This window comes from Tiliqua scincoides, chromosome 11 (assembly GCF_035046505.1).
Source record: "Tiliqua scincoides isolate rTilSci1 chromosome 11, rTilSci1.hap2, whole genome shotgun sequence".
Classification (NCBI taxonomy): Eukaryota; Metazoa; Chordata; class Lepidosauria; order Squamata; family Scincidae; genus Tiliqua; species Tiliqua scincoides.
Genome location: NC_089831.1, coordinates 13,491,169 through 13,514,001, shown reverse-complemented (window position 1 = coordinate 13,514,001; position 22,833 = coordinate 13,491,169). Strand labels below are relative to the sequence as shown.

The window sequence follows — 22,833 nt, the reverse complement described above, 5'->3', positions numbered from 1 at the left end:
AACCCAATTCCCTTGGGTTGCCGTAGAAACAAGTAGCCCCACTGTGGGGCTATCTGCCTTTCCTGGGGGAAGGCGATGAAAGTCCCCTTCTCCCAAGGAGCCGCCGGGGCTGCCCGCTGAGCACACAGGATGCAGTGGCAGCCATTTTCGGCACTGCTGCAGCCCCACATGGCATGGGGCAGCTTTCTCTTTGCAGGCAGAACTCTGTAAAGGGAAACAATCAATGATCTTAACATGGTACAGTCCATTCCACAACTCATTCTGCTGCATGTGGAGATCCAAGCCTTAGAAAATCAGGCCTCTGTCCCTTTCTGCCTGCAGAAGATGCCAAACAGAATGGCAGAAAGGCTCATGTGAGGGAGTCTCTATTGGTGGGAGAGGCTTAAGAGGTGCACGAGTCCTAAAGAGATTACATTAAATTGTTTCTCAGTTAAGAAAGCTGAGAGGAGCAAAGGAATGTTGAGGTGGACCTTAGATTCTCATCCATGTTTTCTGCTTTCCTTATCACCGAAAGAAAGAAAGCCTAAAAGGATGCAAAACACATGTGCAAAACACTTAAAACTCATTTTACCAACTAGGAGAAAAGGCTCACCTGCGGAATTATCAAGACACTTATCCTATATTCACTGGTTTGAGAAAACAACAGCGCTGCCCACAGAATTAAAAAAACAATAGTACAAGACACAAAACTACCATTTTTTGCAGTGCAACAACACAATCCATTTCCACACAAGTGCTCTTTACGATTTAGAAGTGATGCCCCCACAACCGGGGCTTTAAAGTGAACAGAGGCGTTTCGATGTGTGCAAAAGCAATCAAAAACTCCTGGGTTCAAAAGTGAGAGTAGAATGGCAGGTGGGTGATGCTAAAAGGCAAGAATTTATAAACAGTTTATCCCTGGCAAGTCCCCAGGAAACTTTGCAGTCTGCAGCGGATTGGAACAGACCCTGCGCCAAGGCCACACTCGTGGAACATTGGTAATGGGGATATGGCACTATAGTCAGATAAAATTCCTTCTCAAATAAGCTTGGCACTTGAGGGGAGTGGGGGGGGGGAGAAGAGGATTAAAACATCCCGAGACCAATTTGTTCACATGAGCATACGCTGCATCATTTGACTTTTCATCTCATAAATCAGGAATGGATGGTTCAACTGACCAAAACAGAACTTAGAAGTGCAGGTGGCTGGTGCCTACACCATCTTTTCATGTTACTACAAAGGCAGGCAAATATTGAACCTTCATCTCCCAAACCTGCCCGCCAAGACACAACGCAATGAGCACAATGGCGTACCAAGAGAGCTCCTGGCTCCAGCACTGTGGACAGCGGCTGAGAGCCTTCATCAAGTCAACCACGACCCCACCACGCTGGTTACAAGACAACTCTGGGATTCCAGGAGGAGACTACCTGCTCCTTGGACAGGCAAGATGCCTCCTCAACAAAGCGCTCTGTGTCGATACAGCAGAAGGTGAGAAATCACAGCATCTGGGCACACACACAACAAAAGAATACCATTCCTTATTGAATTATAACATCACAGTTTGGGAGAAAACAGTCCAACTTCAAGTAGGTGGGTGGGTGGGGGGACAAACCTCCAAGGACTTTGCCATAAAAGCTGAGGCATGAGCACAACCAAAGGGCATGTGCACAGGTGAAAGCACCTCTATTCCTTCTTCCTCTTGCGGACAGCAGGATGCTTTATTGGGCTGTATTAATAGAAGGCAGGATCATACCCCCTCCCCCCAATTCCTTGTGCTCGTGTTCAAGAGGAGTCCTCATTCCACACCCAGCATCGTGTAGGGATTTCTGAGTGTGCCTCAGATCTGCAGAGGAAAGAAAAGGAGACTGAAATCAATTGGCGAAGACCAGCCTGTTTCCACAGCAGCTGAGGTGCAAACCAACTAGGAAAAGACCAACCTTTAAAGCCCTAAACGGCTTGGGACCAGCGTATTTCAGAGACCGCCTTCTTCCAGATAATCCGGTCCGTTCTCTAAGGTCATCGGAAGGGACCCTGTTGGTTGTGCCGTCACTGAGAGTGGTGAAGGGAATGGCGGCCAGAAACAGGGCCTTTTCGGTGGTGGCACCTGCACTATGGAATTCCCTCCTCTTTGAATTGAGAGCAGCTTCCTCATTACTAGCGTTCCGGCGGGGCCTGAAGACTTTTTTATTCAGGAAAGCCTTCGAGGCACCATAAGGGCTGTTGTTATAAATTTATAACTTATGCTGCTTATTATCTTAAATATAAAATTTTATATATATATATATATATATATATATATATATATATATATATATATATATATATATAAGATAAAATATAAAATTTTATCTTTAAATATAAAATAAAATATATAAGATATATATATCTTTTATATATATATATAAAAGATAAAATATAAAATCTTATCTTATTTTTAAATGTCTTGTATTTTTAATGTCTATCTGTATTTTTCAACTTGATTGTTAGCCGCCTTGGGTGCGCTTCGGGGAGAATGGTGGAATACAAATCCAATCAATCAATCAATCAATCAATCAAAGGGGATATTATTTACTTAACTGTTTCCATTTAAATGTTAAAGGATATATCCTGCCTTATTCTCAGAGAGAGTTGTGGTGGCTAAGAGCACCATAAAACCAACAAGGGGCAAGAGTAGAGCCAGAAACTTACATATGCTGGAAAATCCAGAACAAAAAAGTAAGTTTTCTGGGTGCAATGGAATGAACAAAGAGATCAGTGAACCTCCCCAGGGAATGAATGCCATAGAGAGGGAGCCACCACCAAAAAAGCCCTTCCATTAGCCCCCTTTAATCTTACCCAAGACAAATATAGGACATACAAAAAGGTTCCCCAATCAACCTTAAGAGTTTGGGGACACAGTCCTGGTCCCAAGTCATTTTAGAACTTAATGGTCATAACCCACATCTTGAATTTCACCTGGAAACAAACTGGCAACCGACACAGCTGGGAGAGCAGGGGCGTAACATGGCTCTAATAGTATATCCCCATTAACAGTATTGCAGCTGCCTTTTGTAACAGCTGTATCCTCTGGATGGCTTTCACTACAGTATATCTGTCCAACATGTCATGCTAGTAACCCGCAATTCAGCACTGATTTATTAACAGGGGAAGGCAATGCACAGCACCAGATTATAGATCTGCTGCTATGTGCTTGCTACCCCTTGGTACTCTGCAGGTAAACTGCAGCAATTTTAGACAGCTGGTGCTCACAAATTTCCTCCCCAGGGGTGAATGCCCACAGTGCTCTGGTGAACAAAACATTCCTTGCAACACATGTGACCACTCCTTGCCAAGACAACTCATCTCCACTGCCATTTTTGGGAAGATAAGAAACACCAGGAATCCCTCCTGAGTAGCAGGCAAGGCTCCCATTGTTTTTTACTGCCTCCCTATCCCAGTGCAAATGAGGGAAGCCCCTGCCTCTCTCCCAAGCCATCTGTATTTTCTAGAGGACTTGGGAAAAGAGATGGAGTTGGAGGCAACAATAAATGACTCACTAGTAAGCCAAGCCAACATCTGTGGACCTTGGTAAGCTGAATACGCAACAAACAACAATAGTCTGGAGATCCCAAGAGGGAGGCTCTTTATGTACACTGACATCACTGCCATCAGCAAGTACCTGAGCACACCTTCAGTTCCTTTTGTACGTACACTCTCCTGGAGTCTAGACCCCTCACTCGTAACATGTGCAGATGGCAATGGTAAGATGCTTTGGGGATCAGTCTTGGCTGAAAGTCCCCGTATAGAGAGAAAAGCAGTCAATAAATAAAAGTAGGGAATGAATGAATGAAACAGTGAAACTAAACACTGAGGGGTTGCTAAGAAGTCACAATACCACTGAGCTTACCTTTTGATCCAGTCGTTGATAGTCACTGGATTTGGGTCTGCGGGGTAACTTCGATCTCTTTCCTTCCAGGGCAAAGGCAATTATCTTTGAAAGGAAAAAAGAATTTTGGTTAACCTTTATGTTAATACAACCTTCAGTTAGTGCCAAAAGATGGATTAAAAAAAAGGAGGTAACTGCACGACAAATAGGAGTTAATGTCCACAAACACAAGCACCACACTAAGGTAACCAACCTGTTACATAAGATATATACTGAATATACTGGTTTTATATATACTGAATGTATTGGTTTTCTACAAATGGGATGCACCCTGACTTTAGGTAGAGCATTTTCAATAACACCACCATCATGTTAGTTTAAGGTCCTCCTTCCCTCCACATTTATGAGAAAGGGCCCAATCCTATCCAGCTTTCTAGCGCTGATGCAGCCACGCCAACAGGTGTGCGCTGCAACCTGCGGTGGGGTGGGGGTAGTCATGGAGGCCTCCTCAAGGTAGGGGAATGTTTGCTCCCTTCGTTGAAAGCTGCATTGCGGCTGCATCAGTGCTGGAAAGACGGACAGGATTGGGTCCACAAACAACCTAACCACAGAGAGACCAGCTAGGAAGTGGCCCAAACTCCTTTACCTTTAACTGACACACAGAACTGCAGCTTGTTAGAGAGGTGAGAAAAGCAGCACCTGCCAGAATTCTCACCAGGAGCCACTGGAGCTAAAATCTGCCTGTTAGCAGATTTCCACACCTCCAGTTCTTTCTTAAAAATCCGAACTGCGTAAGGGAAATGTACGCTGGGTCCCCGAGTTACGGGTATCTGAGTCAGGGACACCACATTAGCACTCACATAGGCCCAGTCGTCCTTTGTGTTGCTTTTGTGCAGGCATGGTAGCACTAAGCCTGCAAGAGCCAACTGCTTCAACTTCCATGTGTTCCAACTTCCAGACAATCTCCATGACAGAACCAGTTCGTCACTTGGGAACTTAGTGTAAATGACTGATTTGTTATGCATTGTAAATATTTAGAAACATCCCAATAAAAACCATTAACTTGAATTTTTTTCTCCACTTTAATATTTCTGTTTGGGCCACTCACCCTGTCCCATCCCACTGGTTTATCAGCATACCCTGGTACTGCTGATATTTTTGAACGTGCCCTATTATGGCTTAGAACGCTGTGTTTACAGGTGGCTTACTGCCAAAGATCCAGGAGAACAGAACTAAAAAACAAGCCATCCTATGCAAGAGCACACAGAAAAATGCTTCTCAGCCTGCACTCCTATCCACACATACCTGGAAATACACCCTACTGATTCTGAGTAGGCATGCACAGAATTGGGCTTTCAGCCTATTCTGAAGTTCCATCAGTCAGGAGCCCATTGAACAAGCTTCCAGTGAAAAAATGTGTAACGCAAGGAATATAAAAACCCTTCATAAGAACAAAGATGGCACCATTTCCTCCTGTCAAACAAACTCAGAAGGAAGAGCTTCCACTACTGCCATCATTGTACAAGTTCTAATACACACAGAAAGCAGGCCACACTCTCCTCCAGAAAAGAGACTTAGGGCCCAAACCTATCCAATTTTCCAGTGCCAGTACAGCCGTGCCAATGGGGCATGCGGTGCATCCTGAGGTGGGAAAGCAGCCTCAGAGGCCTCCTCAAAGTAACGAAACATTTTGTTCCCTTACCCTGGGGCTACATTGCAGCTGCACCAATGCGGGAAAGTTGGATAGGATTGGACCCTTAGGAAGCTGTCATGCACAGAGGTCAGACGCTTGGTCCATCAGGCACCGTACTGTCATCCCTGATTGAGAGCAGCTTTCCAGGGTCTCTGCCAGAAATTAGGCTGCAATCCTGGGAGTGCAACAGTCTCATGACCGGCACCAAAAACAATGGCGATGCTTCCAAGCAGACAGGCATAGGATTGCATTGCCCTACCTGGAGCCACCAGAGATTGAATTTGGGACTCGCAAAGCGAGTTACTTCCAAGTGAGTTACAACCCCCCCATTAAACACTCACCTTCCGTTTATTGTGGTAAGCGATGTATAAGGCCGCGACAACAATAGCAGTCGTCACCAAGTAGGCAAAGAAATGGCTGTTCTCAGACTCATTAGTGAGAGGGGAATCCAGCTTATCTTCATCAACAGAAACATCCTTCTCCGGCGCAATCTGGTTGTCCTCATGATCGGCAGCAGGGTTTTTCTCCAGGGTGCCTTGGTTGTCCTCATGATCGGCAGCGGGGTTTTTCTCCAGGGTGCCTTGGTTGTCCTCATGATCGGCAGCGGGGTTTTTCTCCAGGGTGTCTTGGTTGCCCTCATGGCCAGAAGAAGGGTTTTTCTCCAGGGTGCCTTGGTTGCCCTGATGACCGGCAGCAGGGTTTTTCTCCAGGGTGCCTTGCTTGTCCTCATGACCGGCAGGGGGGTTTTTCTCTAGGGTATCTTGGTTGCCCTCATGGCCAGAAGAAGGGTTTTTCTCCAGGGTGCCTTGCTTGTCCTCATGACCGGCAGGGGGGTTTTTCTCTAGGGTGTCTTGGTTGCCCTCATGGCCAGAAGAAGGGTTTTTCTCCAGGGTGCCTTGGTTGCCCTGATGACCGGCAGCAGGGTTTTTCTCCAGGGTGCCTTGCTTGTCCTCATGACCGGCAGGGGGGTTTTTCTCTAGGGTATCTTGGTTGCCCTCATGGCCAGAAGAAGGGTTTTTCTCCAGGGTGCCTTGCTTGTCCTCATGACCGGGAGGGGGGTTTTTCTCTAGGGTGTCTTGGTTGCCCTCTTGGCTAGAAGGAGGGTTTTTCTCCAGGGTGCCTTGGTTGTCCTGATGACCAGCAGCGGGGTTTTTCTCCAGGGTGTCTTGGTTGCCCTCATGGCCAGAAGAAGGGTTTTTCTCCAGGGTGCCTTGCTTGTCCTCATGACCGGCAGGGGGTTTTTTCTCTAGGGTGTCTTGGTTGCCCTCATGGCTAGAAGGAGGGTTTTTCTCCAGGGTGCCTTGGTTGCCCTGATGACCAGCAGCAGGGTTTTTCTCCAGGGTGCCTTGCTTGTCCTCATGACCGGCAGGGGGGTTTTTCTCCAGGGTGTCTTGGTTGCCCTCATGGCCAGAAGAAGGGTTTTTCTCCAGGGTGCCTTGCTTGTCCTCATGACTGGCAGGGGGTTTTTCCTCCGGGATGCCTTGGCTGCCCTCATGACCAGCAACGGGGTTATTATTTGGAATGCCTTGGCTGCCCTCGTGACTGGCAGGGGGGTTTTCCTCCAGGATGCCTTGGCTGCCCTCATGACCAGCAGCGGGGTTTTTCTCCGGGGAGCTTTGGTTGCCCTCATGACTGGCAGTGGGGTTTTTCTCCAGGGTGCCTTGGTTGTCCACATGACCAACAGGGAGGTTTATCTTCAGGGAGCCTTGGTTGTCCTCATGAACGGCAGGGGGGTTTATCTCCGGGGAGCCTTGGCTACCGTCATCACTGGCAGGGGGGTTTTTCTCTGAAGCTACTTTGTTGCCATCATGACCGGCAGGGGGGTTTTTCTCCAGGGAATCTTTATCTAGGTTTAGAGACACTTTTGTTAAGGAACAGCAGCTTAAATTTAAATATCATTTAGCAGACTATGACAATGCTGCCAAAGGTATCCTCCCAAAGCACCCAGACCTAAAGGTTAATTCCATTGTGTACCAGTTATACACCATACCATGTGCTCAGACCTCCTCTTTCCTTATTGTGTCTGGGATACAACTAGTGTAAATCCCTGATTTTCTCCAACTTCAGACCTTTCTAGCCATTAAGAGGCTTCTATGTTAACTCAGAACCCTGTTAGGCCATTCAGACACATCAGTCATCTTTGCCCTATTGCTGTTTATTATTCACCCTTCCTCTTCCTCTCCAAACTGAACTGGAAATAAAGATCTTGGCACTGGACTGTGAAGCCCACTGATCTGCAAGAGCAGTATAGTCAAAGACCCCTTCCCCCAGTAGCTAATCCCTCAAATGTTATCAAAAGCAAAATCCTGCATTTGCTCTCACTGCTTAGCTAAACAGTGTGCACATTAGCAAGGATCACCAGGCCATCTGATTAGGTGTGGGTGTTGGGTCCGAGATCATGGACCAGTATGAGTAGTCAGAATGAAATACCCAGTAAGCTGCATTAGTGCTCTGTTTTATGCTTGCCTTTTAAGCCCTTTCTGCCCAACGTTGCATATATGCAACAGGGACCAAATGTGTACACACCTGTGGGCCGGGCAAAAATGGGTTAACTCCAAGTAAACTTTTTCCTCATCTCTCCATCCAGAACCCAGCTTAGGGCCCAATCCCATCCCAAATTTCCAGTGCCGGTGTTGCTGTGCCAATGGGGTATGTACTGCTTCCTGTGTTGGGGAGGCAGTCACAGAGGCCTCCTCAAGGAATGGGAACATTTGTTCCCTTACCTCAGGGTTGTATTGCAGCTGCACTGGTGCTGGAAAGTTGGATAGGATTGGGCCCTTAGTTATTTTGTGCTGCCTTAAGCGTTCACCTTTTCCTTTACTCCTTTTATCTGAGTTGATCATTCGATATCAGACCCTCTCTAGCCATCTAAGGTGATGCTCTAAAAGGCAGTGTTTCTAAAACTGTCTTAGGACCCACTAGGTGGGTCACGAGTCAATTTCAGGTGGGTCCCCATTCATTTCAGTATTTAATTTTTAATATATTAGACTTAATGCTACCATGGTATGTGACTGCATTTGGGGAAATGTTACAGAGTTGTACTTTGAACAGACTACTAAGTGTATACTTTAACAATGATAGTCAATGGGACTGACTTCTGGGTAAGTGTGGGTAGAACTGCAGTCTAGGACTATTAAAAATTTTCCTGCTCATGTCACTTTTGATCATGACATCACTTCCAGTGGGTCCTGACAGATACTCATTCTAAAAAGTGGGTCCCGGTGCTAAAAGTTGGAGAACCACTGCTGGAAAGTCTAAGGGCGCAGTCCCAACCCCTGATGTCAGTGCTGTCCAGCACTGGCATAGCGGTGCCAGTGGGACATGTGCTGCGTCCTGCAGTTAGGTGTCACTCATGGAGGCCTCCTCAAAGCAAGGGAATGTTTGTTCCCTTCCCTCAGAGCTGCTATGCCCTTATGTCAGTGCTGGAAAGCCCCGACATAAGGGCTTAGGAGTGCACCCTAAGGTGATACTGCACAACAGAGACATTCCCACCAGGGGGGAGCCAGAACACATGAGCATGTGCAGAGTGCCCAGAAGGGGGAGCCAGACCACATGAGCAAGTGCAGAGTAACTGGAAGGAAAACCAGATCACATGAGCATGTGCAGAGTACACAGAAGGGGGAGCCAGGACCCAGGAGCATGTGCAGAGTGCCAGGGCGGGAGCCAAGACACATGAGTAACCATTAAGCAAGACACATGAGCATGTGCAGAGTGCCCAGAGGGAGGGACCCAGGAGCATGTGCAGAGTGCCCAGAGGGGGAGCCATGTCACAGGAGCACGTGCAGAATGCCCAAGGGGGCGGGCGAAAGCAGTCTCGACTGACCTGGCCGGGGCGCGGGGACGACGGCCGCCAGCAGCGAATGCGCGAGCGAGGTGAGCAGGAGGAGGCGCAGCCACACCGCCGCCATGCCGCAGGAAGACGTTTCCGTTTCCGCTTCCGCAGCCGCGGCCCAGCGCCAGCTCTTCCGGGCTCTCGCGAGAGTACGAGGCGCGTCTCTGAGCACAGCGACGGGGGAGAGAGGAGCGGCGGGGAGGACCACCATAGAGCCGGCAGGGGAGTGCTAGAGCGGCTCCGCCGGGCTTCTGGCGGGGGGAGGGCGAGTAGAGCACTTCCGGTGACCGCCTGTTGCTAGGGCATCCCAGCCACGGCCCACCCTGGGGGTGGCCCCAGAGCCTTCTGCGGGGATGGGCCTTGTCCCCTTGCCTGGGCTGGGCCTGGGGGCAGTGGCCCGCCTGCGGCCCTCGAGGGCTGTTGCTGGAGGCCTCGAGGGCGGCAGGTGGCCCAGGCTGGGGGCCCCAGCAGTGGCAGGCTGCCTGGCACTCCAGGCTCCACCACAGTGTGGAAGCTGCCCAGAGGCGTGGGGGGGGGGAGGACACTAATGCCTAAGAACCAGGAAGTCCCACTCCAGCGTTTCTCAATATGTGGCTTGGGACCCATTAGGTGGGTTGTGAGCCACTTCCGGGTGGGTCCCCATTCATTTCAATGTATTAGATTTCATGCTCCCATGGAATGTGACTGCACCTGCGGAGATGTGACAGCTCTGAACTGCGAACAGGATACTATGTCTATAGCAGCGGTTCTCACATATTTAGCACCAGGACCCACTTTTTAGAATGAGACCCACCGGCAGTATTGCCATGACCAGAAGTGACATCATCAAGCAGGAACATTTTGAACAATCCTAGGCTGCAGTTTTAATTACCCTGCACGTGCCTGATCTTGTCTGATCTCAGAACCTAAGCAGGGTCAGGCCTGGTTACTACTTGGATGGGAGACCACCTGGGAATACAGGGTGCTGTAGGCTTGTACCATAGTCTTTTCAAGACTGAAGGTTGCCAACCAGGCTGCAATCTCACCCGCACTTGCCCAGGCATAAGTCCTATTGATTATCAATGTTAAAAGAATATACATAGTAGCTTGTTAAAAGCACACCTCTTTTACATTTCCCCAAATGCAGTCACATACCATGATAGCATTAGGTCTAATATATTAAAAATAAAATGCTGGAATGAATAGGGACCCACCTAGTGGGTCCAAACCAGTTCAAGAAACACTGGTCTATGCTTTGAACAATGGGACTTACTCCTGGATAAGTAGGATTACAGCCTAGGATTGTTCAAAATGCTCCTGCTTGATGATGTCACTTCTGGTCATGACACCACTTCTGATGGGTCTCATTCTAAAAAGTGGGTCCCAGGGCTAAAAGCTTGAGAACCTTACATCAAGAAGGCCTCCGTGATTGTGCCCTCACCGCAGGGTGCAGCGCATGCCCCATTGGCACAGCTGCATCAGTGCTGGATTGGGCCTTCAAAACCAAACTGCCAAAATCAAACAAGCTACTATATACATTACTTTAACAATGATATCAATGCAACTATAATCCTACCCTACATAAGCGTGGGTAGGATTGCAGCCTAGGGCTGTTACAAATTTTCCTGCTTGATGATGTCACTTCCGGTCATGACATCACTTCCGGTGGGTCCTGACAATTTCTCATTCTAAAAAGTGGGCCCAGGTGCTAAATGTGTATGAGAACAACTGTCCTATTTAAATTCAGACCAGGATATGCACACAAACTTAAACTTCTCCACTAGAGGGCCTTCAAGGCAAAAATGTGATATGGATCCCAGTACTTTTTATGGGGGATCTGCTCTAACCAAGCTTTTTTTCACAGCCAAAACTAAAATGCTTAGGGAGCAACTGCTGAACCTTAAAAATTTAACACTATTTAAAATTATAAATTATACCAGCCCATGGCTGAGGTTTATCATTGCAAGTTTCTAAATAGGGGGCACAAAATTCCTTCCAATGAGGATGGATTTTCCTTTGAAATGACTGTCCTTTGCAGATAATGCATCTCTTAGCAAGGCACTGGGTTTAAAACTTTGTGATCAATGACAGAGTGATGCCTTTAAAAACCAGGTTGCTCATGTTCATGCATTATATTCTTGTAATGTAATACGAATGCAACCCAATACACCAGTGTTTCTCAAACTGTGGGTCAGGACCCACTAGGTGGGTCGCGAGCCAATTTTAGGTGGGTCCCCATTAAAAAAATTTTTTTAATCTGTTAGACTTGGTGCTACCATGGTATGTGACTGCATTTGGAGAAATGTGACAGATCTATACTTTTAATAGGACTTACTCCTGGGTAAGTGTGGGTAGGATTGCAACCTAAGATTGTCAAAACTCTTCCTGCTTGATGATGTCACATCCGCTCATGACATCACTTCCAGTGGGTTCTGACAGATTCTCATACTAAAAAGTGGGAACTGGCGCTAGAAGTTTGAGAACCATTGCAATACACCCTTCTTCCAAGGAGCTCAGGCTTGGTGTACAGTACACTGATGTCCTCCCTCCACTTTTTATCCTCACAACAACCTTGTGAGGTAGGTAAAGCTGAGAGGTAGTTAGCGGCTCAGGCTGCAAACCTAACACTTTCCTGGGAGTAAGTCCTATGGAACACAATGGGACTTACTTCTGAGTAGACATGCATAGGATTGCAGGGTCACTGAGGATTTGGGTAGTCTACTACCCTACCTGCTATGTCATATTTGGCATCTATAAATGGTAAGATAATTTTTCTCATCTTCTCTTTCAATCTTGGCTGTGTGCACCAGAGACACTGCGCATTTAAATCCTTTTGTTGCTGTTTTTTAAAACAGCAGTGTTGTCACTCACCTTTAGCATATATTTTTAAGAATCTGGTCATGTGGCAGGGCCCAAATAAATAAATAATCATTTACAGGTATTGATGTTTGCATATCTACCAATATAATCATTTTAAATTATTTTTAATGATTACTTTTTGTTTTAAGATGGTCTTACTGACATTGATAGATGCCTTGGGAAGCATGGCGTCTAGGGTTTACATCACCTGGCATGGGAGGCCAGTGCATCAGCCCTATGATGGATCTCCTCCATGCAGTGGCTGAGATAACGCCCTGGGCGGCAGATGTGGTGATGGTCCATTGCCCTTGGTGGTTTTTTGGTTATAACTTTTGATAAAATAGAGCTATTTCAATGTGGTTTGTTTCATTGCATTCTGCATGAAATTACACATCAATTGAGATATAACTTGATGGTATTATTCAAAACTTCCAAGGTTTAAAAAATTTTGGCCAGTAGTGGTGTCACCCTCCCTGTGCACATCACCTGGTGTGTTCTGCACTCCCCCTGAGCCCTCCCTAGTGATGCAACTGCTTGGGAGCTGTACTGTGAAGCAAAGAATAAAACTATTTCAATTAGGCTGCAATCCTAACCACACTTTCCTGAGAGTAACCCCCATTGAACAAAACAGGACTTACTTCTGAGTAGACCTGGTTAGGATTGTGCCCTAAATCTGTACTAGCCAGGTGGTATGTCTAATGCATTCCAGCTAGTGCTATGAGAGCGTGTGCATGGGGTACGCATGGGCACACAAAAGAGCTAGTACTTTTAGAAGGAGAAAGACTGTATCTCCAAGGCAGTCATTGAAGGCATGCAAAACTTTTCTGCCCAGTGGCTCATAAACACTCCTAAGTGTTACAACTGTCATTGGCACTCTCTGGAAAGCTGCTAGGCTAAAATACTAATCACATAGCACCATCTTGTGGTCTCTAATACATGTTGTTTGAGCTGTGCTCAAAAGGCAGAGAAAGTGGCATTGAATATTTTCACTGCGTCCTAAAAATGCTGTTTAAACACAGTGAGCTTTCAGAACTTCCATTCAGAGGAGTTTCATCCCCACCAGCCTCTCTTGTGCAATGGTATTTGGAGCAAAAAATAAAATCAGACTATCTGAGCTGCTGATTGGATTACAAGGCCTGCTCCAAGAACAGAGACAGTTCGGATTACATGGCTTTTCAAACTAGAATACTAAAAGAAATTGGGCTGGGCATTTCCCCATCTTTGGTTACAGTTTTGCCTCCCAAAGCTCTTTTCAGGCACAGGAAGAGTCATTAAATACAAGCATCATCGTACCAGGATGAAACTAAATAGTCTTCCTAGGCTTTGTTTGGTAGAACAATTTAATAAGCTCCATTATTTTATTCATTCTTGGAGTCTATATGCTTGGGTCTTCCTTACATAACTGGTGTTTTGTTGTCGTCGTCCCCCCCACCAAGTTTTAACTATTAGGGTGCCTAGATTTACAGGTGTGCTCCACTTAACGACAGGGATACATTATCCGATCCCCGTTGTTATGCAATTAGGTCATTACGTGAACATTCAGTACAATCTATTGCCTTTGTTGTGTGAACAAAGTACCAGACGCTTACTCGCAGCACGGGCTACTGGAGACAGATTGCCTCTTCTTTGCATTAAGAGCCTCTCTGTTGTCAGACACTCTGTTGCAGGCTATGGGACCCGCCTCATTAAGAGCATCTTTATTGTGCTTCGACCACCATCATATATGCAGTCTGTCATTAAGCGAACGGTTGTTAGGCAGCGCATGCCACGCCTGTATTATGCTTTGATAGAAGGCCTTACTACGCTTATGATCAGTCAGACATTATCATCTATACAGTACCATCCAAGTGCATTACTTAACGATGAATTGGCATGATGTCTCAATTGACGAATGGCCTCCGGGGAGGACCTCACAGTCTTTAAGGCTGAAGAGTCCGAAGTTAAGATAGTTGGAGCTGGGGCATTTGTCATCTTCAAAATTAAATCACTGGTGGTCTCGCCGTAGATGGCTTTAAGAGCAAAGAACCATATATTACTTGATCGACAGCTTTAACTTGTTGCAGCAGGAGATCGTGGAGGGCACCACTACGTTGTTTCAATGGGAACTTGTTTTATAACATGGCTGTTAATACGCGAAGGGGGAGAGAGAGAGAGAGCAGGAAATTTTTGCTGAACACTATGGCCTCTCTGAAATTCCCAGTGATCTTGATTTCTGGAAAGCTAAAGGTACAAAAACGAGAGTCTTACAGCCCAATGCCATCCACATTTTCCTGAGAGTAAGCCCCATTGACTCTAATGGGACTTACTTCTGAGTAGACACACCTAGGATTGGGCTGTTGGGCAGAATTATCCTGCAGAGAACAGACGCCTCAGCAGGAATGCTACACCACCACCACCAGAGTGTTTCATTGCCACACCTTTGCCTTTTTAGAGATTTTATGGGATTGTTCCCCATCTGATCATAGCCACAAATGCAACTGCTCTTGCATGTGCAAATTAACTGTTCTTTAGAAGTGTGTGTGTTTCCTCATATGGAATTAAAATGTAAAGAACTGGCAGTTTTGGCAGCTGAGCCTAACGAGTTCACCCAGAAACGATGAGCAGTTCGTAAAGATTTGCTGAACAAGCTCCCACACACCAAGATTCAGACAGAACAGGTGAGGTCGCCTTGCGGAAAAGAACTTGGCCACCCAGAGGAGGCTAATTTGATGCTGCTGAGTGTTTGGTTGTTCACTTTCTCTGCATGAGGATGAAGGTGGTCATCCAGGAGGCTGGAAGTGACTCACCAACACGTTTCTGAGCGAGCAGAGTGGTCCTTCCCTACCCATTGCAATTATTATTATTATTATTATTATTATTATTATTATTATTATTATTATTATTATTATTATAATATAATGCTTTTCAACTAAAAATTCACAAAGCGGTTTACAGAGAAAAATCAAATGACTAAATGGCTCCCTGTCCCAAAAGGGCTCACAATCTAAAAAGATGCAAATGAATACCAGCAGACAGCCACTAGAACCAGACAGTGCTGGGGTGAGGTGGGCCAGTTACTCTCCCCCTGCTAAAAAAAAAAAAGGAGCACCCACTTGAAAAATTAGCAGGGGTTAATTCTGTTAGTTACAGAACAGTCATCGCTAATTTCAAATCAAAACACTGTTAATATGTTTTGAAAGATAGTTAACAAGTATGTACTCTGTTGTTCTTTAAAATATTCAAAAGGCCAGTTGCTGATGGTCTTTCAACTGGATTTTTTGAAAGAAGCTTGCTAATTATAACTTTCTCTTTTGGAAATTAAATATACCCAAGAATAAAGGACATGTGTCTTATAGTGTGATCCTATGTATGCCAACTCAAAAGCAAGACCCACTGAATTTAATGGAACTTACTCCCAAGTAAGTGTGTATAGCAGTGTTTCTCAAACTGTGGGTCACAAGCCAATTTCAGGTGGGTCCCCATTCATTTCAATATATTATTTTTAATATATTAGTGCGACCATGAGATGTGTCTGCATTTGGGGAAATGTTAGAGACCTGTACTTTTAACAAGCTACCAAGTCTTTGCTTTTAACAATGACAGTAAATGGGACTTACTCCTGGGTAGGATTGCAGCCTAGGATTGTTAAACTTTTTCCTGCTTGATGATGTCACTTCCGGTCATGACATCACTTCCAGTGGGTCCTGACAGATTCTCATTCTAAAAAATGCATCCCGATGCTAAATGTGTGAGAACCACTGGTGTATAGGATTGCACTCCAACATTATTAAGGAAGCCATACTCTTCTTTTTCTTGGGAAAAAGCTAAGACATACTTTTGCTTGAGCATTTATAGAGCTGCTTCTGGTTCATTGATTAGAGAGCATGCACAGCACATACATAGCTAAGTTCTTGCACCTGTACATGTTATACAATATATTTAAGTCCTTAACAGACCTCACAGTTCAACTCTTTGGAGACTATTGGAAAATATCAAGTACAGGCTGGGTTTGTTTTTTTTTTCCTTTCAGGAGAAATCCATGTATAACCAGGCGCTGTTTCATTAAGAATAAACCATGGGGGTGGGGTGCATAGGTCAGTGGAAGAACATCTGCTTTGCATGCACAAGGTCCTAGGTTCAGTCTCCAGGCAGGGCAAAGAAAAATTCCTGCCTGGAACTTTAGGCTGCTGCTGTCAGTCAGTGTCAAGACCACTGACACCAGTGGACCAACGGCAGACTCAGTAGGAGGCAGCTTCTTTCTGCATTTCTCAAACTGTGGGTCATGACCCAATTGGTGGTAGGTCGCCCAGAGCCTCCAAAGAAAACAGGGTGATAGAAAGATCAGAGAACCAATATCCTCAAGCCTGGAGGCTATTCACAAATCAGAGAGCTGCTCACTGCCCTGTAAAGAGCTGAGCTCCTGCAGTTTGCAAGCTTGTGTAAATATAGGGAGATCAATATCTGAGCAGCTCTTTCCTGATGTTGTTTTTCAAGTCCATCAGTGACAGGTAGTGGGGGCATGCGAAAGCCGGTCACATAACTATGCCCCTCAAACCTTGAGACTATTCATTAGGGCTGCCTCACTCCTAGAAATTGATCGAGGTTTTTTTTTGCAAATAAATAAAATATTACTTGTAAGTAAATAAATAAAAATATTATTTCTTTCTCAGTCACCTTCCCCCCCCCCCAAGTCTCATAAAGCTAGGTGGGTGCTGCTAGAGTGTCATTTTTAAAAGTGTGTCCCGCTACTAAAAGGTTTGGGAATCCCTTCATTAGTGACTCAGTGATCACACAAAAGTTGTGCAGGAGAACCTTGAAATCAGACCAAGCCTTTCTTCCCAGAAAAGAATCCTGAGCAGGAAGTGGCCTTGCTTATGATCGACCCAGTAGTCAGACTGCTGGCTGACAATTCCCTCTCTCCAGGCCCTTGTAAAACAAACAGGAAGATCGCAATGCCACAAGCTCTCCAGGAAGAGGAATCTGAGGAGGCATCTATTTTGACACAAGGCTGTCAAGAAGCAGCAGAGGCAGTACTGTAGATAGCAGGAAGTCCCCCTTGCTAACTTGGCTAAGAGTGGCCATGGTTCCGATGTGGTGGTTCAGCAACTGTCCCCATTCATCCCAGCAATGTCTTTTTGGTGTCTCTTTCAAGCCTTTTTGGGGCAGGGAAGCATCTTCCCATTCTCCTCGCCCTCTTGCTACCCAAACGCAAGAGCAGTGTGGGGGTTATTCACACGTACCTAAAATGTATGACTAACCGTTGCCAGTCCGACTCCTGTAACTTCTGTTCTGCACCAAACTTCTCCCTTAATGTTTGCAACCATTCTGTATAGAGACAATTTGTCCTGGTTTCTGCCTCCCTCTTCTTCTCCTCCCCCAACTGCACTATGTGCTAGGAACTAGCTATCCCACATCCTCCTGCAGATTTCTCTCTCCTCTCCCCCGCCCACAGTCATGCAACTACAATTGGATGCTCTAGCTATACATTTCTGCCCAGGGGAGCTGAATTAATTGGTTCCTCCTGCCGGACCAATTCATGCAGGCTTCCTCCTACCAAAGCATTCTGGAAGGCAACGACCACAGGAAGTTCATGCACTCAGCTGAAGTGGCTTTGGAAGGGCTAGGAGAGAGAGAGAGAGAGAGAGAGAGAGAGATGAACTCAAAGGCAAAACACAGCCTGGGTTGTGTATACATGCTTTCACATTTTCTGAAATAAGAGGACCCCAATGTCGAGCATCTAAGGACATTATAGGTATTCCCTGTTGGTAAAACACCCCATTTCAGTACATAGCAAGAAGGACAAACACTATAAGTTATAATTTAACAACCCACCACTCCAGATGAATTTTTTTTCCTAGTGAATCATAATGGTACATCTCATAGGTTCTCACTGTCCCTGATTTCCAAAAGAACAGACTTTGTTTCCACCCGTTCCTGAGAAATCACTGCCCCGATCTTTTCTTTTGGGGACTGCCTTGTTGATTTTTTTTTCTTAGTGTTAAGTGGCTTTCTTCAGGATTCAGCTCCTTCTTCACAGATCTCTAGAAGCAGGCCAGGTGTCAACACAGCAGGGCACCCTTTGGGCAGCTGCCTGAGCCCCACTCCCTAGGAAGGGTTCACTTTTAACACCACCCAGGAAGGACTCACTACTAACACCATCTCTTTCCCCCACCCTAGTGAACTGGAGTCACTATTTTGCTGGTAGCCTCCACTTTTTCCCCACAATGCTCCAGCATGTTTGCATCAGTGGCTCTGTGGGAAGAAATTGTGGCTGCCAAGAGGAACAAAAGACCCCCAAACTGCTGTTGCTGGCTGGTAATAACCTCCCCCATGAACCTTTAGGAGAGCCAACCCATGGAGGTGAATCCCACTGCAGGACATGTTGCTGAGGGTCCATCTCTCCCCCCCAAAATCTAAAACCAAGCTGGTCTGGAAGTGGGTGGATGTGTCCTGTCTCTAATTCACATGCCATTAACATTGATGTAGGCTCTTGAATGCAGCCTGCCATTTCACATACTGGGGAGAATAATTTTGAATTGTTGATAACTGACTGTAGGACTGCTTCAGTTGTCTGTACTGTATCTTTCTCCTACAGAACAGAGTCCCTCTTGACATCACAGGAGAGGCTACTGTCGAGGATGTGAACACAGCAGACAGGGCTGAGCCCTCAGCAGTATGTAGTGGAGTGCGACCAAGCTAAGCCTTAACCTGCAGGGGAAGACAAAAACTTTCCAGGATCACTGGCTAATCTGATTAAGTAGAGAAACCCCTCCAAAATAAATTCCAAATCACCTACATGCTAGACAAGAGGGGGAGTAGAATAGGGTCAAAAGCCTTCCTGTACTTTGCAATGAAAAATTAAGGCATCAGACAGGATTATCAGTGACACTGGTGCTGTGACACTAGATAGAACGGTAATCAGGCCTTTAGCTTGGGCTAAAGGCCAACCACATGGTCAATCAAGGAGAAATTAAGCAGGACTCCTCTCTGGGCATCCCATCCCTGGGTGGGGCAGCTCCAAGTGCTCCTGAGAACATCCTGTACATCTTGCCCTCCAAGTTCAATGGAAGGACAGGAAGAGAGAGAGAGAGAGAGAGAGAGAGAGAGAGAGAGAGAGAGATGCTTTTCATTTGATGCTCACCATATGCAGAACAAGTCATTTTCAGTGGTAGCTACGGAGAACAAACATCTATTACACATAAGCCAATAAAAGCAGCAGGCTTAAGACATTTCCTGAGCCAAACTGAAAGGTCTGCAGTAGCATCCCAGAAAGTTGTCTTAATATTGAGTTAGAACAGTGGGTCGTCTAGCTCAGTATTGATGGGTTGACAGCAGCAAGAGTTTCAGGCAGGGGGTCTTTTCCAGACCGGCTTGGAGATGCCTAGGAGTGAAGCTGGGATCTTCTGTTCACAAAGCATGTGCTCTACCATTGATTTACAGCCCCTCCTTAATAAATGTACAGCCCCCCCACACACACACCCCCTAGGGACTCAAGCCCCTCAATTTCAACATGTCAGCCATCATCACTAACCTAACCCTATTGGAAGTCCACTAGGGCAGTGCAAAGGATGCCCAGGTCCACCCCAAGACGCCCTGCTGGCCCCTCTCCAAAAACAATTGCAGCCCCCAGTGACTGCCTGGGTTGACTTCAACAAGCCATCTCTGCCAGCGGAGCTCATTCAGGACAGATAATGAGGTTCTCACCAACTTGGAAGCATCTAAGTACACACGTATATGAACTGTTCCTTTCCCCTGAGGGTTAATTTGGTCAGAATAGAAGATCAAAAGGAGAAACAATTAGCAAATTGGGGAGTTTAATGATGCTAATTAAAATGTATTAAGCATAGCCTCTGCCTCTGCACCAGCTGCTTGGGCAGGCGAGCTGAAGGCTGGGGGAAGCTCCTGTCTCACCCCGAAGTGTGGAGGTAGGAAAGGGGACATCTGGTGTTCCTTCCCCTGGTCTGGCATAAAAAAGTGTGTGTGTGTGTGGGGGGGGGGAAGCCTTCACTTCGCCTTGTGCCATTTGAGGAGTTTGTGCCCACGTCCCTAATTAGTCCTCTCTTTGCAGCATCCCCCGGGGACCTCATTAGGCCTTTCACTTAGCGAAGAAGTCTGATGATTTGGAGAGCTACACAGGAGGGGGAAAGGTGGGAGGATGCTTCTCCAGCATGGACTGTGCTTAGTTATGCAAGCCGGGGTGGCAGCCAGAGGCAACTCTCAATGCCAAACGATGTACAAAGCCAGACGCAGGAACCCAGATGCTACCCATACACAAGAGGGCTTCTAACAAGCTCTTGAAAACCACATTTCCCCCCACCTCAAGCTCTTAATGAGATGCCCGGTAGATCCCCAAACGGAAAGCACTGTAGTCATTGTAGGACCGGACTACAGAGCTCATTATTTTAAAAAAGGGAAAATAAAGAAAAGACTGAAGTTGGTGAGAGTGAAAGAGGAGAAGAGCAATAAACCATCCAGTTGCCCCATGCCCCTGTTGATGACCCAGACAGAGATTACTGGTCTCCCAGGGGAAACCCAAAGAAAAGGTAACTTGAGCCCTACCTCTCACTGCTGTTATGTCTGCAGCTGCTGGGAGTATGCTAAAGGTTTACAGTTTCATTTCTTAATGTCACTGCTTGGTAGTCCATTTCCTAGGATTGCTTCAGTGATGCCCCTGATCTCATGTGCTGCTCTTGCTAGCACTAGTGCTGCATAGGGGTACCAAAGCTGGGAAACCATAAACAGGCTGAGGAGAGACTCAAGACTGTAAACGTTGGCAACACCCACAAAAGGAAGTATACGTGACCTACCAGGGACAATACATTTCATAATGCTGAGTGCTGTTTCGAAACCATTAATTTTTAGAAGTAGATGTGAGGGAAAGGCAGACAGTTGTATGGGAACCTTCCCACAGTTTATTGATGAGAATAGGGATGTGGTTGTAAGATCCTGTTCTCATCCTAAGGATCAACTTTGCAAGTTCCACCATTGCTCTCTGACCAGAGTCAAGATTCTTCAGTACCTGCTATATGCTATACAGGCGGGGGCTCTTTATCAGCAGATTTGGCATCTGTGGATGCTGAACCCCCAGATCAACCCACTGAAGACCTCCTAGATGTGACCAGAACCTTGTTCCGGTTGTGTTTGGGAGGTTTTCTGAACCTTGACCAAGCATCACCACGAGTGGCCTCTCTGAGGCTCAGAATGCCACCTGGAGCCTTTATTGGGTGACTACCGGAAGTTGCTGGAAAAACATTCCAGGCACCTTTCCGAGCCCTGGAGAAGCAGCGCACGGCCTATCCGAGGCCCAGAATGGCTTTGGTTGCATTCAGAGCTCCAGTGGGCCCCAAAAACTGTGGATTTCATTTTCCATGGTTTTCAGTATCCACGGGGGGGGGGGGGGTTTCCAAGAATGGAACCCCCACGGATAAAGAGACACCACTATGTATTCCACAGTAGACTGTCCTCCACTAATTTAAAAGCCGAAAGGAACATCAACAGTGCAATCCTATGCATATCTATGCAGAAATAAGCCTCACTATGTTCAGTGGGACCTACACTCCCAGGTAAGTGTGTGTGTAGGATTGCATCCTAAATCATCTACAACACAAATATGTTTTAACACATGTTATCAGCAGTTCATGATTTTTACTTATTTTTCACCTTCATCTATTGCCCTTCCTCCAGGGCCCCCCAAGGGTGGTATGCAAGGTCCTGCCCCTTCTTTCATCCTCACAACCACCCTGTGTGGTAGGCTAGGTTAAGACAGTGGCCCAGGGCCACCCACTCTTCAAGTTTTAGAGAGTGCAAAGGCAGATGATGAAGCAACTCCCAAATTATGCAAGCCACATTCCAGACATGCCAGTCAAGAGCCAGTATACATATTACTCTCGCTGCTCAGAAACCTCATTGCACAACAACATGTTCCCACACTCCCAATGAGTTGCTTCCCTAAGGAGTGCCCACAGACACAACTGTGGCATTTTGTGTTGATCTGCATGTGATTGCACAAGCTCATGCAGAATGAGGAAGAAAGCAACAATGCTGAAAGTGGCGCCTACAACATTTGGTACAAAGGGTGGCCCGTGCACAAAGCCAGGTCAGGCATCCATTTGAATTTCTGCGCACAGGGACTCTCACTTCCACATCTGTGAGCCCTGCTACGGGAGAGGAAACTGAGGAAATAACCCAGTTAAGTGTGGCACTAGGAAGTGTGGCACTTCTTTCTCTTATGTAGGGCATCCCCTCAATATCACAACCCTCCTTTGTAGCACTTGAATGAAGCTGTTCCCCACTGAATCAGAGAACGTCAGAGTTGGAATGGACCGTGGAGGTTATCTAATCCAATCTCCTGCTCAGTACTAGCAACTGCTACATGATGAGGGAGGATATGGTCACCATATCAATCAGGGGATGCCCTCTGACAACAGAAGTTCTAACTAAACACACACACACACACACACACACACACACACCCCTACACCTGCTAAAGCATCACTGCACACGCAAGTCTGCAACTGGTATTAAACAATGGCTGGAGTAGCAAGTGATATGTTATGGTTCTGCAAGATTGAACAGACACCTCACACCCTGAATTTTGGTGGAGGAAGCCTTGCAAAGGACCTTTTTTTCAATGTGGCAATTGCACTG

The 22,833-nt window shown here is 46.4% G+C and overlaps 1 protein-coding gene across 1 annotated transcript; it reads right to left on the bottom strand.

Annotated features, from left to right (window-relative positions):
* Positions 1-11: 11 nt before the first annotated feature.
* Positions 12-9,453, bottom strand: TGOLN2 (trans-golgi network protein 2). Its single transcript, XM_066639414.1, has 4 exons — positions 9,361-9,453; positions 5,879-7,383; positions 3,866-3,949; positions 12-1,822 (listed from the first exon to the last, which is right to left on the bottom strand). Exons 1-4 carry the CDS (start codon positions 9,443-9,445, stop codon positions 1,817-1,819), a joined length of 1,680 nt encoding a protein of 559 aa, XP_066495511.1. The 5' UTR covers positions 9,446-9,453; the 3' UTR covers positions 12-1,816.
* Between the last annotated feature and the right edge of the window lie 13,380 nt (positions 9,454-22,833).

What these genes read in the sequence shown, in the direction of transcription:
- TGOLN2 (XM_066639414.1), bottom strand. Translation starts at nt 9,445, where the DNA reads ATGGCGGCGGTGTGGCTGCGCCTCCTCCTGCTCACCTCGCTCGCGCAT. An exon ending in CGTCCCCGCGCCCCGGCCAG is followed by an intron (nt 7,384 to 9,360) that starts GTCAGTCGAGAC and finishes CTCTAAACCTAG; the next exon opens with ATAAAGATTCCCTGGAGAAA. An exon ending in CTTACCACAATAAACGGAAG is followed by an intron (nt 3,950 to 5,878) that starts GTGAGTGTTTAA and finishes TTCCTTTCAAAG; the next exon opens with ATAATTGCCTTTGCCCTGGA.